The following is a 16,195-nucleotide window of genomic DNA, read 5'->3' as shown; positions in this document are numbered from 1 at the left end:
AAGAAGGGTACTTCATTCTGGATGAAGAGCCTTTCAAATTCAGTGCTATTGCAATAAATGCTTTAGAGCAGAAGCATGTCATATTTTTATAAATATTTCCCTGTTCTGGCTGCATATTCGTTTCTTGTTTTACCGCACATAAATCATCATAGATTTCCGGAGAAACGTCTAGAGAATGTATGCTAACACCGTGCGTGCTCTTTGTGCATAACTGGTACGTCATGCCCTCAAATTGAAGGGACAACTGCTGTACTGTATTTTAGAGCATCTATCTATCTATCTATCTATCTATCTATCTATCTATCTATCTATCTATCTATCTATCTATCTATCTATCTATCTATCCATCGATCCATCTATCTATCCATCGATCCATCTATCTATCCATCTATCTATTTATCTATCTATCTATAAAATTATGTATGGGTTTTAGAACCTAACACACTGCAAGTATACTCAACTTTCGCATACAATAGCAGATTAAAGTTGAACAGACGGCTTGATAGATTAAACTGTCCAAAAAGTCTACGTACCTGAAAAGGGGCACGCGCAAATAGTATTGTATTGTAATTGCATTTATAAAGCGCTTACTTTCCCTGATGAGGCGTCAAATTACTTTTTCGGCATGTAGCATACTACTCTGCAAACCATAAATGATTAGTGGTGAATTAGTATAGTGAAAATATGAAAGTAATTTGAGTGGTGGATATGTTCATAAGTTATTTGGATTGAAAAGAATAGTGGAAAATTGATGCCCTCAAGAAAAATTTGGCCCGAGGTTTCTTAAAAGGTCTTTTCAGATGATTCACCTACAGATATACAATGATTCCTGGCCGAACAGGGCCCATCAGAGGACACCATTTCACACCCATCAACTTGGATACTCTGGTTGTAATTTTAAAATAATTCTATCTAGTCAAATGAATTAACACGTCCAGACATTCAAATTAATCTGGCCGCATGTGAAGCACTACTAACACAATGACAATTGAAGACAATTGAAGACATTCTTAAAGACCTGAAAACTGGAGTAAAAATTGGAGTAAGTGGATCCTTTTATTGGAGTTCCGTATTTTTTTGTCTAGGCGATTGCAGCAAGTGAACGTTGTACCGTGGCAGCAATAGGTGTTTTCATTATAAACAGTGAAACACGCACTTAAACAGCTTGCAATATGGCAAGTTGAAATACAACAATAAGAGTTGTATGGTTTGGAAAAAGGTGCCGAGTAAATTTGTTTTCAGTGGCTTCTGTAAATTCTACATATTTGGACTGAGACTGACATGAAATAAAAGAGCATTCCACATGCTCTAAGCGGCTATTAATTGGATGTTGCGTCCAAAGACAACTATGCTCATTACCCTCACTAGGATCATGGGAAACATGGCGGCAGTCGGCTGACTGCTGCAGTGCTCCGCTCCGCCTTCACCTCTGAGTCCCTAATGCGCTCGTATTGCTCGCTATGAGTAATCTCGAGTTTGTTTGTTTTTTGAACGGTTTGTGAAGCATTTTCCCGTGTTCTTTCTCTTTCATTCACGTACCCGCTCCCGCTCCCGCTACCTTGACCGTGATCAGTCACAGGGGTGCACACGGGCGTTCTCGGATGTGCTTCTGCGAAGGAGGAGGCGAAGGAGGCGGGCGTCAGGTCACCAGCGAGAGGAGCTCGGAGAGCTCAGAGCGCAGCACACCCAGCGTTAACGGCAGCATTAGCGGCCAACGCCCTTGTGCTCCTGATCGGCGCCTTCCTGCTTCGAGGAGGGATAGCGCACCTGGGCTTTTTCGGTGGAGGCAGGCCGCCCTGGAGCTGCGCTGGAACAGGCGGGTGAGAAGCCTTCGTGGCAGCCCGCATTCAAGCCTCGTGGGGCAGAGCAGCGAGGGCACCCCTGCCTCTAACGTTCCATACTATTCTTCAACGGCAGAAAAGGAAGAAACAGCAGTAACAGCAGAAACCCATGAGGAGGAGGCAGTTGAAGGTGCTGTTTCTGAAGGAGACAAAAGTAAGGTAAAGGGAGGGGGGGGGCTTGAGTGAAGCTAGTTTGCTTCCTAAATGCATAAATGACTCAGCAGCGGATGATAAGCCCAATAAGCCCAATAAGCCTGTTACTACTGCAAACCCTAAAAGAAGTCCACAAAATAAAAGAGCAGCTAGGTGCGCGGCTAGGACAGGTACCTCTTGTAAAAGAAAAGGCAAGGGGAGGTCACCAAATTTAGAGGAGGAATTGTTTACCAAGCAGACAGAGGGAGCGGACAACTCTTTAAGCTCAGTTAAATCTCTCAGTCTAAAAACTTTGAGGACGTCATCATACCTTACAGCAGAAGTTAAAGCAAAGAGAGGAAGGAAGCGTAACAAAGCTAAGCTCCTGGCAGAATCCAACGCTAAAATCACCCCCTCCCTGCGATCCTACTTTAAGGTCTTCCCACAAGTTTCAGAAGTAGGACAAGACCACCTACAGAGAGATTACACCTCTCAGAAGCATAACCCCGGGTTAAGGGCTATGGCATCTTCTGAGCAGGACCCTGCCTTAGTCTCAGCCTCAGCCACAGCTACTGCCATAGCCTCAGCCTCAGCCTCTTTGCCAGTCTCTGAGTATATTGATCCTATCAATCCCATAGATGACATGGTGCTACTGGAAGAACTACAGGAAGAACTTGATGCTGATTCTACATCACAAACAGTAGCACACCCCAGCCTAATAGAAGGTGAAGGAGTACACAGTGATCAACCCGGGTCACTGGTCCATATGGGGGTGCCTGCTGTCATGACGAGCAAACAGGGAGACCCCTCAAATAACCCAACTTTTGTTACCCCTGAAGAAAAAGAGAATGTCGAGCCCCTCTGTGCTTCATATTCAGTCCTGAGTTTACTGGATGATAATCATCAACCATGTCAGAGAGAAGAGGGAACTCTAGTCTCCACCCTGGTACCTATTTCAATGGCATCTTTGCAACAGATGTTTGCTTCATTGTCTGCCGAGATCAAGGAAGGTTTTGCAGAGTCTGCATCAAATCAAAGGGACATAAGGAGTTTTTGTGAGACTCTTGATGAAAAGATTTGTAATCTGTCAATAAGAACACAAGCCCTGGAAGAAACTGTAGGTCAAATATCTATGCGGGCAGAAGGCACCCAGGAAGACATACAAAAGCTAAAAAGGGAAGATTTGGCCATTTCAGAAAGAATGGAGGTCTTGGAATATAATGCCAAGCGCAGTAACCTGCGTATTTTGAACGTTCCTGAGGGTAGTGAAGGAACAGACATCAAAAGGTATATAATCTCGTTATTAAAAGATTCTCTTAGCCTCCCTCATACTCCTGAGGAACTTGCTTTGGACATTCAACGAATCCATAGGGATCCTTTCAGACACAATCCACAAAGGGCCAAGCCAAGGAAAATCCTTGTCAATTTTCACACCTATTCTGTCAAGGAACACATCTTGAATTTAGCCCTAAAGCAAAAGTCACTAGTAGGCAAAGGCTTTAATTTCCAGATACGCTCTGACCTGTCAAGATATACTCTAGAAAAGCAGTGGGAGCTAGGAAGAAGAATGGAAGCCTTTCGCAAACTAGGAGCAACAGTGCAGATGGGCTTTCCCGCATCTCTCAAAATAATGATGAACAATAAAATGCATAATGTTCGCTCGGTACAGGCAGCTGACGAGCTTCTAATGTCGTTAGGTGGTAGGAAGGAGCAATAAAGGTTTTAGCTCGGGTCTGTGAAAAGGTTGAAAATAAAAGGGAAAACAATTCACAAATGCACATAATCTATGAATAAAGAAAAAAAAAAAGTGGACAGGAAAAGGGACATAAAAAAAAAAAATACATAAATTTATATATCGTCACTTACTAATCAAACATAATAGCACTATGTAATTCATGCTTGTTATACTTATAATAAGGCGAGCTATCACATTACAATAAATAGTGGGACACATGAGGTGGGGTCGGGGGAGAGCTAGGAGCACTTACTTCCGGAATCTTCCGGGTAGTGAGTTCAGGGGTTTCCCATGGGAGGGGGGGTCACGGGGTGGTAGCGGGTGGCGGTGAAAAAAGAAAAATATCCATTTCTAATAATGCTCCAGTTGACACACTTTGTAGCTATTTTCTTTTTACTGTTCCTTTTTTTCATAGACAGAAACACTTGTTATGTTTGATGGTTAACATTTATTTTGGGAGACACGAGTAGGCCTAGAATTTTGTCCTGGAATGTTAATGGTCTCCGCACCAAACCTCGAGCTAACAAAATCATACAATACCTTCGGGATGTGGATGCCAAGATCATTATACTCCAGGAGACACATTTAACCGAGATTGAGACATTCGAATTAGTGAAGAAAAATAGGTGGATAGATTCCTCAATTACAACGTCTCAATCACTAAACACGCGGGGGGTTACAATTTTTTTTAAAAATCTTCACATTTAAATTTGAAGATCCTACAGCAAAAAGTGGATAAGGGAAGGAGATGGGCCATAACAGCGGTAGAGATAAGAGGGGCGGTTATAACATTGGCTGGTTATTATGGGCCCAACTGCGACGATTCTTCCGCATGGGAGACAAGCAAACTCTCTCATTTCCAGTATGGGGAGGGAGCGGGAAGGATGCTGGCCTGGAAAGTCAAATCAAACTATGCTCGGAAAAGGAAATAAATGTGTACTGAAAAAGTAACATGGGATAATATTTCTGTGTTGACTCGTGCTTTTAATAAGAAATTTCTAAAGAACTTTGGAAAAGGATCACACAGATGCAGAAGACAAAAAAAAAAACCATGATAGATGAACTAAAACATAAAAGTAGACATACCTCAAACAATCCTCGATCAACTGGGAATAGCCTTCGTAGCACCTGAAGTACTTGCTCTACATCCGACAAAAATGGTAACCAACAGAGAGCGAAGGACGCCATCACGGTGCAAGCAATTTTAATGAAAAAGAATAACCTAAAAAACAGAGACAAATTTATTAGAAACATCCACACAGTAAAAAGGCTCTCAATTAAATGAGAGACACATTTGATTACTTGTTCATGTAAAGGTTTCATATTCTTAACAGCACAAAACTCCTACACAGGTAAGGATACTAAAAAACAGCAACAGGGATTAATCAACACCTGTTCGCATAAACAACAGCCTACGGTTGAAGATATTGCTTAAGCGCATGTTACGTGACGAGCTGGGCTCGTCATCAGCGTGCGAGGAGGCTACGCCATGACGAGCCCAGCTCGTCATGAGCGTGGAAGGGGTTAACAACCACTGCAGAAATAGATTCACGACATCATTTGATTTTTCAAAAACATTCCATCTTCACTTTGGTTGGCCACGATATTAACTCCAATGAGTGGTTTAATTATGACTGGTGTGGCGTTCTCTTAGGAATAGATCGGTGCTTTTCTGGTTCTCGTATTTTAACAAGCATTGGCAAAGCCAATAGGTCAGGTGTTGGCAGCCAGCCTTTTGTCTTTCAATTTGTATTTTGTTCTCTCTTGGTTTTTGGAAAACATTATTCATGGTGAAGCTCATTCATTAAAGACAAAAAAACTAAAGAATACAGAGGCTAAAGACAAAAAAATGTTTGGGTCCCAAAAATGTAAAAAAGGTACACATTACCATAGTAGTCCCTGGCACTAAAGGGAAATTTTTGTGTGGATGTGCTCCTTGGGAAAGGGTAACATGCTGTATCTCACCGTGAAGTTAGCCAATGCCTGAAAAACCTGACCCATAGCCCCATGATGCATGTTGGAGTGGGTAGAATAAATATGTGAATGACAAACACAACAACCGACTAATGGGTGAAGTCTGGCTGGAAATCCCAGTAGATAACTATGTTATACACATAAGTTTAGTAAAAAAACGTTCTGGCTCACACTATAAAAAAGCTAATCGGTCTAGCATTGGCTGCCAGCCTCTTGCCTTTGTGAATAGTTTTTTGCAATCTTTATAACAAATTGATAGAGAGGGTAAAGTTAGATAGAGAGGCTTGCAAGGACAGATAGAGAGGCTTGTATACATAGAGAGAGAAAGATAGAGACGGCTGTTTAGATAGAGAGGGTTCACATAGTGAAGGTTGCATAGATGGAGAGGGTTGCCTAGAGAGATAGAGTTATACTTATAGCTTTGCAAATAAAAATAGAATTGCATAGATAGACAGAGAAATAGTGTTACGAAGGTACATAGATAGACAGAGAGGAATAGATAGACAGCTAAAGAAACAGGTAGGTAGATAGGAAATCGGAATAAATCTATACTACTATTATAAAGAGAGAACAGACACCTTTTGGCAAAGTAAACTCAGGAACCACAGAGCCAATCCACACACCCAATACATTGTTGTAATCCTCAGGGTGTATAGATGGACATAGGCTGCATAAAAGAAAAAATAAACGTAAATTAAAAAATTAAAGTGAGAGAACAGACACCTTTTGGCAAGGTAAACTCGGGAACCACAGCGCCAATCCACACACCCAATACATTGTTGTAATCCTCAGGTTGTGTAGATGGACATAGGCTGCATAAAATAAAAAATAAACGTAAATTAAAAAATTAAAGTTTAAAAACATAGTAGTCCCCTAAAACAAGCGCCGGCCGCGACGTAGCGCTGACCGCGACCTACACCTGCGTGATGACGACAGGCGGGGAGGAGCGGTGACGAGCGGCGACGTGCGGCGAGGAGTGGCACGGCGGCTCAGGTAAGGCTGGGCGGGAGGCGGTCCGGGCAATGTTGGGGGCGGGAGGCGGGCGGGAGGCAGGCGGGAGGCAGGCGGGCGGGCAGCGGTATACGCAATGTCGGGGTGGGCGGGGGGCCTGGCCGGGACTAAAAAAATGCTCAAAATGCAGCCCCCAGCCCCCTTCTGCCCCCGGGCAACGCCGGGGCGGGCTGCTAGTAGTAAATAATATAGCTTCAATTAGTAACTGAATAGGCAACTAGCTATACAAGCACGAAATACAAGAGTACTGAATGCAAGCTACAAAGACACACACTCACGACATACAGCCTAAATTGGGTTACAAGTATAATTGTACCTCTCAACTAAAATACGTACCATCATGACATACAGGAGTGCAGTTATAAAAGCATTTTTTTGCATGCATACTAAAAAGAGGATAGCTTTATAACTAACAATTTCAAGTATACACAATCTGGTATGGTGTGGAATAACTTCAGTCAGATAAACAAAGACGAGTCTAAAAGGATCTTTGAAAGCATTAGCAGGAGACAGGAACTGATAAAGCTGTAATGTCATGCGCTTACATCCAAAGCAAAGGGAATAGCTGGTAGGAAACATCCTGCTACCAAATCAGCCTATAAACACAAACTTAACACTAAAGTAATAATAAAGTAGAGACAAAAACACTGGAGTGGTTTGTTCCTTGACACACAGCACAATTCAGTCACTGCAAGTGAAGTTAGTCAGTGGCTGAAGGAGGAAAACCCACTGCTGCATGCTGTATGCTTTAGTGGGCGGAAGAAAAATGTGAATGACACAACAACAGACCAAAGAATGCACCGAGATGGATAAAAGCCACTTGAGTAAGTATATTACACATATATTTTTAGCGAAACCCAGAATCAAAAAAAGGCAACTGTCTTGACACACAAGATTTCTGTATCTAAGCCATGCTGTATCCTCCAGTGAAATCCTTTGCAAGGATTTTGCTGAATGAGCTTAAATCAATGATTGCCTGTAAGGATATGTTACCATTTAAGCAGACGTCCTTTCACAAGGTGTTCATGATGCAGAGTGCAGTGGCACTCTGACAATTTGAAAGATGATTTTTTTCACAGACACGATGTAGGGAGTTGTGGGCCCCATATACTACAGAGGTGTTAAATGATGCTCATCTCTCATTGTACAATTGCTCTTCATCCACTCCACTAAAACGTTAAGAGAAAATGCCCTCTATTGGATTACTGAGAGGATGAGAAAGTGATAAAAGCTGTATTCCATAGAATGGCATGGTTTGCTACCTATTCTCAACATCATGATTCAGTGACAGTAGCCTTAGCCCTGGTGGAATGAGTTCTCAGACTTTCCATGGCTTGCTTCTTGGCCTGCAGATCTTGCGGCAGAATACCATCTACCTCAACAGGGTCTGCCTCTGAACAGCCTTCCATTTCTACATAAAAAAGATGCTCATCCACACAGTGGTACTTGGTACACTCATTGTAAAAGATTAAAGCTCTTTTAGGGTCCAGTCAATGGAGCCTCTCCCTTTTTATAGAATGCACAATGTGAAAGGGAGTCACGACTTCTGGTAAGAATGCCTCCTGAGTCCTCTGCATCAACTTGTCCATGAAAAAGATGGTGTATGGCGGTTGCACTGAAAGTGCCCGGATGTCACTCACACGACATGTTGACATAATTGCAATGAGTAAGACTGTCTTCAAAGTTAGGAGACTCAGCAACAATACATCAGCTCGAATGGCAAGCGCATGAGAAATGTTGAGACCAAGTAAAGATCCCACAGTCGCATCATAAACTACTTTGAGGGAACATATATGTCATACCTTCGATAATAAATCTATTCACAACAGGTGATTTAAAACAGGATGGTGGTTCAGTAAATGTAAAAAGGCTAACGGTTCAACAAATAACCCTTAATAGTGCCAACTACAAGGCTTTTCTGGCCCAAAGATAAAATAATCAAAAGGACATCCAACAACTTTGGTTGTAAGAGATCCAGCTTACTAATGGTACAACAGGCCATAAATGTGTCCCAGAGCCTGTATAAAAGCATTTTGTGGAAGCGTGCCTATTGGTAAGGATGATATCAACAGCTTCAGTTGCTGCCGCTCACTCAACAGATAAGTAGGTGTAGATTGCACAGATTAAAATGAAGGGCCCTGTCCTGTTGCTGTGAAAGAAGATCCTGGTGAAGTGGTATCATGATCAGAGGACAGATCATGCCAATTAGATATGCAGGAGTCCCTGGTCTATTCCAACTGGAATACATCTCTAAAAGAGCATTCTGGCAGAAACTCCAAAGTCCCAATCTTATGACAATGCAACTTCTTGACAGTGGCTAAAAGATCCATCCAGGATTCCTCCTGCTGTTGGAAGATGCCCTGCGTCACCATGGGATGGAGATGCTACTCATCTTTTTGTCAGACTCAACCTGTTCAGCTAATCCACTCGGGCATTCATGGATCTTGGCATGGGATTTGGATTCTGGCTCTCCAATCAACCCGGAGGCGCACAGTGTTCTGGCACAAGACTCAGCATTCCACTCCGCTCTGCTTCCTGTAATGCCACATGGCAGGGAAGTTGTATGTGAGAACCTCCTTGATGGACTGCAGGAATGCCTTTGAGGTAGATACATGGTCTGTAACTCCAACAGACTGATGTGGAGCCGGGCTTCGTTGGAAACTACAGTCTCTAATCTCCACCTCCCCCAGATGACCTCTCCAGCCCAGCAGGGACAAGTCTGTCACTATGTTAGTGTTGGGTGAGGAAAGGAAAGGGGCCTACACTAGATCAATTTCACTCAAACAGCCACCACTGTAGATTGTGAGCTCTCACCTCAGAGACATGGATGATATGTGTTTTCTTAATGCTGGGCTCATTGGAACTTCAGATGAAATTGCAGAGCCTAATGTAGCGGACAAGGAGTATGCAGAAGGCGGAGATGCTAAGAAGCCTTAAAGCTGCTCTAACCGTGATCCAGAACCAAAGTTGAAATATCTAGTGATTGTAGCCTGAATGTCAAATTATTGCGGCGAAGGGAAGGCCCTGAACTAAATTGTGCCCAGGACAGCTCCAATGAAGTGAAGCGTCTCCAAAGGAGTCAGGTGCTTGTTTATTGTGAACACCAATAATGTTATGTCATGCCGTTATCTGGAGGTGGTCTACAACTGTTGTTTTCCAGAACTGCTATCAAGATCTTGCAGGCCATGTTCTAATGGGCATGCATCTAGTGATGCAGTAAACAAACAGCATTTAGTGAGCGCAAAGCTAGACTGGCAAATGAAAACATACGCTTGCCAAAAGCTTCAATCTTCAGAGATTCTCTATCCAGAAGAGTGGTTGTTGAGTTGACATGGGATCACCTCAGGAACAGGACCGAGTCTGCAACAGTGACATGGAGCGGGACTTACGCAAAAGCTGAGACAATTTCTTGTGTTCAGCAATGTACAGCTTTGCTACAGGAGACAGACTCCCTTCGGGTGCATGAGAGCACATTTATTATACATCTTCAGGCCATGTCCTAAGCCCAGACACGAGAGACACCTCCTGGGGGTCCATGGCCGACATCTGTTTTCTGTAGTTGGAGCATAGCTTGAAACCTGTAGTTTTGGGCGGGCCATCCTTCCCAAACACATTGGCATTTGCTAATGGAACCAATCTTTTATTAGGGCGATCCAAGGTGATATTAACACAGCTTTATGCCTACAACCAATGGCCGGCAGCATACAAAAGGAAATAAGTTGCTACACAGCTGTACGCCTACAACCCAGAGGCTGGCAGCGAAGATTGGATCATATTATAACAAAACTATATTTATCTTAAGGAAAGAGAGAGCCAGAAAAGTAATCAAAATACAGACCCCGTCCCCACCCTAAGACCCCGCACCAATCATTACCTATCTGGTCACCTAAAGTGTGTGAGCTAGTTGACATTCATGGAGTTGCTCAGTAGTATCTATGGAGTTGGTGTAGGTTTTGTTGCCTCTACAGGGAGTTATTGCAGGATTTTTAGATATTTAGGGCATGTAATCTCCTGTAATTCTTTAGATATGATCTGGTAGAAGGGGGCCCACAACTCCGAGTATGTTTCTCCCTTATGATGAGTCACTAAAGATATGCGGTTCTTAGCAAGAATTAGCCATAGCTTCTGTAGCCATGCTCGAAAATCTGGGACATTCAACGTGCCCCATTGGGCTAGAATCACCTGTCGCGCAGCTAAGAGTGCCAGAGCAATCTGTCTGTCTCTCAGAGAGCCTAGGTCATAGGATTCGACAGACTAAGGATGGTCTACGCTGGCAAGCGGGGAAGTGAGGTTTTGAAAGCCTTATCGATATCGTCCAAGACAGCTTCCAAGTAACGCGTCAACTTGGGGCAGTGCCATAGTAGATGTACTAGAAAACCTGTTACACCACATCCTCTCCAGTATTTGTCAGTACGATCTTTGTCCTAGGTATGTTGCGGGTGGGTGTGAAATACTAATGCGACAATAACTTGTAAGCCGATTCAGACCCCGCTATACTATGTGCTTTGTGATGTGCCTGGTAATGTATATCTGCCCATTCCTTGTCTGAAAGCGTCCTCCCTAGTTCTTCCTACCATCAAAGCTGCCCTTTTGTTCAGCCTCCCACTATCCCAGTGGAAAGCATTGCATATAGCTTGGAGATGAGATATTTATCCTCTTTTTTACACACCAGTCACCTTTCAAAAACTGTGAGGGGCCTGGATGCCGGTAGTTTATAATCAGAAGATGTAACTCAGTGATGTACCCGACGGTAATGAAAGGCGTCCTATTGTGGAAGAGCATAGTCCTGCTTTAGTTGTTCAGATGGGATTAGGCTATTAAGTTCGAACAGGGAGCTGACCCTTTTACATCCCTGCCCCCTCCATCTCTGAAATACATCCGAGTCATGACCCGGGGTAATGGGGGGTGGGGAGGGAATCCGGGTTATCTACTATTGTGGGCATCGGGTCAGTCAATCCTTTCCCACAGGCCACTGCATCCCAAACCTTTAGCGTTGATGAGGTGACTAGGGAAGAATACAATCCCCAAGTGCTATGTTTGCATGGGAGCCACATCTCCCTACAGATATTTGCCCCGGTTACCGTCGGGCCCATAAAGGACCAGTGCTTTTCAGAAAGGGGGCGATTCCATTCTACCACATGCTGGAGATGTACCGCTTGAAAATATCTATGGATCATTGGAAGCCCAACTCCACCATCTCGCTTAGATTGTGTCATTTCGGCATTGATAATCTTGGGTTCTTCCCTTCCCAGATGAAGTTATTGATTGGTAAGTGTAGCTTGCGAAGAGCTTTCTGGGGTGGGGCCATAGGTATCGTTTGGAAGATATAGAAGATACGTGGCAACACTGTCATCTTAACTGCTGCAATTCTCCCAAACCATGCCAGCTTAAGGCGCATCTAGGTATCTAGTGCTTTAGTCGTCTGATCTAATAGTGTAGTATACTTCAACGCTACGGCTGTCTGTATGGTCGGGGCAAGTTAAATGCCCAGATATGGAATGGATTTTTCTGTCCATTGAAGTGGGGATTCCTTTTGAAGAATCTTTGCGAGGGCCTGCGGTACCAATAGATTAAAGATTTGTGATTTGCTCAAAATAACTTTGAAGCCTACCATTTCTCCAAAGCTATTCGACTCTGTGATTATGGCCGGTAATGTAGTCTGTGGATTGGTAAGTGACAGTATTACGTTGTCAGCGTAAAGACTGAGTTTATGTGTCTCTTTCCCAAATTGAACTCCTTCAATCTGCGGATCAATTCTTAGTCTTTGTGTAAGTGGCCCCATATAGTTAGAGAACAGCAGGGGGGACAAGGGGCACCCCTGCCTTTGCCTCGGGCAATCGAAAAGGTTGCAGACGACACCGTATTTACCTGGACGAATGATCATGGGGCTCAGTAGATACCGCTAATCCATTTTATAAATTGATCGCCAAATCCAAAGTGACATAAGTGTTGAAGAGATATGTCCATTGCACCCTGTCGAATGCCTTCTCAGCATCAATCGACAGGAATAGTGCTTCCTTGTGTGATCCATGGATTCCATCCATGTGATGGAAAAGGCGTTTGGTATTGTCTCCTCCCTGTCTAGAAGGGATGAGGCCTGCCATCAGTGGATTTAAAAGAGCCGCCAGGATGCTAGCGAATATTTTCGCATCTATATTTAGCAGTGAAATTGGTCTGTACGATCCGCATTCAGTGGGATCTTTGGCAGGTTTTAGGATTACTTAGATAGATGCCTCTGTCATTGAGTCAGTTACTGAGCCCGTATCTAGGAATGAATTAAACAGACGAGTCAAGTATGGGTGCTAGTTCTTGGCAAAAAGCCTTGTAATATTGGACAGGGAAAAAGTCAGGGCCCGGGAACTTTTGTACTTTTAGACGGGCGATTGAGGTAACCACCTCCTTGATACCGATCAGCTGATCTAATTGTTCTGCTATTGATTCTGGAAGACGATAAAGCAGACAATTTTCCAGTTAAGAGCAGGTTTCTGTCTGTAGAGTATCTTGATCAGAATAAAGAGTTTGGAAAATGATCTTAAAGGTGTCTACAATCTGCAAATCTTTATATACCTTCTCCCCCGTGGCCCGCTTAGTCGAGGTTATTTTTGCTGTCATCATTTTTGCCCTAAGCCTTTGGGCTAACATTTTACCACACTTATTGCTACTCAGATAGAATTTGTGTCGGAGCCGGAGAAGTGTGTATTTTGCCCTGTCTACATCTAAGCGCTTCAAGAAGAGCCTTTTTTTTTTTTAAGTTCTCTCCATATTTTTGGAGCCCCTGTTCTTTTATAAATAGACTCCATTTCACTAACCTCACTTTCTAGTGTCTGGCGCTTCTCTTTGCGAATCTTATTTTCTACTTTCAAAATTGTTATAAATTCTCCCCTCATTACCAGTTTTAGTGTTTCCCAAACCGCCACTAAGGACGTGCTCCCCACATCATTCGTCTGAAGGTATTCCTTCTGTACCGGACACAAGCTGTGACTGGACCTTCCACCATCCTTGGTGGTAATCTGTGTCCACTGATCAGGAGATCAACCTTCCTCCCTCTTTTTGATAAATACTTCAGCACGGTGCCACACCGTGGGAGTTCCTCTCTGGCGGGTTAGTCTGTTCAAATCCCCCATTATTTAAGCCCATACCATTGTGTGGGGCTACACTGTGTCCACACCCGACTTTGGTTCTGGTCTGTGTGTTCTTCCCTCCCTCTTTCCTTCTCCTCCTTCTGTGAAGGACCCTTCCCGCCTATACCACTCACCTTGACCACACCACCATGGAGGGTCAAGGTCTGAGTTTTGGCGAGGAAGACGCGGCAGCAATTATGAGGGCACCCTCCTTGTTTGGTATTGACATCGAACAAGCAACAGGTAGCAACACAACCGAGTGGCAATCCCTATCCGACCTCAAACGAGAATGGATAAGGGTGACTATACATGGAACCATGATGGCAGAATATTTTAAAGCCAAAATTGCACCAAATGGCTTAATTGTGAAAAACTTCCCCAGAATATTTTGGGAGGATGGACAATTTAAAATCGAATGGTCACAAGTGTCATGGAAGTGCACCCACGACCTCCTCATCCTCATTGTTAATACAGCCAAACGACTAGCAGATGCACTTCTGGTTAAGATCCAAGCAGCAGAGGCTGCCTTGAAGACCGCAGTACAAAACCCGGGCTTTAAAACAAAATTGGCTGAAATAAACAAAGAAATGGCGGAACATCAAGAGTATTTAATGGACCAGAAGGTAGCAAAACTGAAGAAAGATATAAAGAAATTTTCTAAGGAAAAAGTTTATCCCTATCTAAGGGATGACTATACCCCCCCTGGCACAAGCTACAATTCTGACTCTAGCACGACCTCCTCTAGGAGGGGGTCCAATAGCGGATCTGACAGTAGTGGGGAAAACAACCCTGCGCAGATGCCACCAAGAGCTAAAAGAGGCAGAGGACGGGGACAACACAACTTCCAGACCTACCCCAATCAGGGACAACCGGCTGGCCCCCCTTTTTGGCAATATCCACAATTCCCCCACTTTCAGCCACCCTATGTCCAACAATACCCTCCTTTCTATAATCCCCCCCAAAACCCTACACACCCTCCTTTTTTAGGCAGAGGTTGGGGCAGAGGGCGCGGGCGAAAAAGAGGGAACGTGCCAGAGAAGAGGGTACAATGGGAGGACACACGCCCCCAAGGAATGGACACACGGAGCACCAACCGATCAGGACCAAAATAAGCCTGGTGGTTAACCTATCTGACCAGCTCCTCACAGAGAGAGAGGAGGAAGTACTACAGAAAGGTTTAGGCTTTGTCCCAACCCCCAAGATTGATTCGTTTCAACAGACCAGAGAACTAAAATCATTCTTCAGGAAAATACGGCTCAAAACCTTCTTTGAAGGGAAACCCTATGAACCCACCGAAGATTCGGGGTTGCATAATCCTTCCACCTTCACACCCCATAATGGAATGGTCCCAAATGAAGTGTTGACTTTTGAGCAAGCCGTTTTAAAAGACATCAACAAACTTGAGCGTAAAACCCCCTATTCCAATATCTCTAAGAATGAATTGGAATTAGTGAGATCACTAGCAGAAGACCCTCTGATCACCATTAAGCAAGCTGACAAAGGGGGAGCCACAGTTCTAATGAATACCGTGGATTATGAACTAGAATGCACCAGACAACTGAGTGACCAGAGATATTACACACTGATCCCAAATGACCCCACAAAACGCTTACAAACCACGATTTCAAGCTTGGTCACAAATGCAGAATGTGAACAATGGGTGACCAGAAAGGAAGCAGATTTTCTAATCAAAAAGGACCCACGGGTACCATATTTTTATATACTACCCAAGATTCACAAAGCGACCAGACCTATACCAGGGAGACCTATCGTCTCAGGGATTGACTCCGTGTTGGAGCCTCTGTCGCAATTTTGTGACCATTTTTTACAACCTCTTGTAAAAACCATACCCTCTTACATCCAAGACACCACGGATGTACTACGGCTTCTGGATACCATCCAGGACATAGGAGAAATAGATCTGTTAATGACCCTCGATGTAGAAGCCCTCTACACAAATATTCCCCAGAGGGCTACTCTAGAGGTCATAGAGGAAAGACTAGGCCTAGAAACCTGGAATTCAAATACCCCACAGACCTTTGTCATGGAATGCGCCACACTAGCTCTTACCGAGAATTATTTCGAGTACAGAGGAAAGTACTATCACCAGACCCAGGGGACCTCAATGGGCAGTACTTTTGCCCCTTCGGTAGCCTGTCTTTACATGGCGGACTTTGAGGGTGCACATATACACCATGAGTCAAACCCCTTTCGGGACAACATCAAACTGTGGAAACGCTTTATTGATGATATCATAATCCTATGGAAAGGCCCCACAACCACCCAAGAAGCATTTCTTGTTTGGGTGAATCAACTGAACCCTTACCTACACTTCACCATGGCCTCCTCACCAAACGAAATCTCCTTCCTTGACCTAACAA

General features: G+C 43.9%; 1 protein-coding gene across 1 annotated transcript in view; it reads right to left on the bottom strand.

Moving 5' to 3' along the window:
* The window catches only part of ALG6 (ALG6 alpha-1,3-glucosyltransferase), a 336,619-nt gene that overhangs the window by 71,279 nt on the left and 249,145 nt on the right, over positions 1-16,195 (bottom strand). The window contains exon 8 of the mRNA XM_086953531.1: positions 4,795-4,930. Within this exon, the coding sequence (XP_086809657.1) occupies positions 4,795-4,930 (136 nt within the window). The remainder of the gene's footprint in view (positions 1-4,794; positions 4,931-16,195) is intronic.

This window comes from Lissotriton vulgaris, chromosome 1_1, assembly GCF_964263255.1.
Source record: "Lissotriton vulgaris chromosome 1_1, aLisVul1.2, whole genome shotgun sequence".
Lineage (NCBI taxonomy): Eukaryota > Metazoa > Chordata > Amphibia > Caudata > Salamandridae > Lissotriton > Lissotriton vulgaris.
The sequence above is the reverse complement of the archived record's forward strand: the minus strand, read 5'-3'. Positions and strand labels throughout refer to the sequence as shown.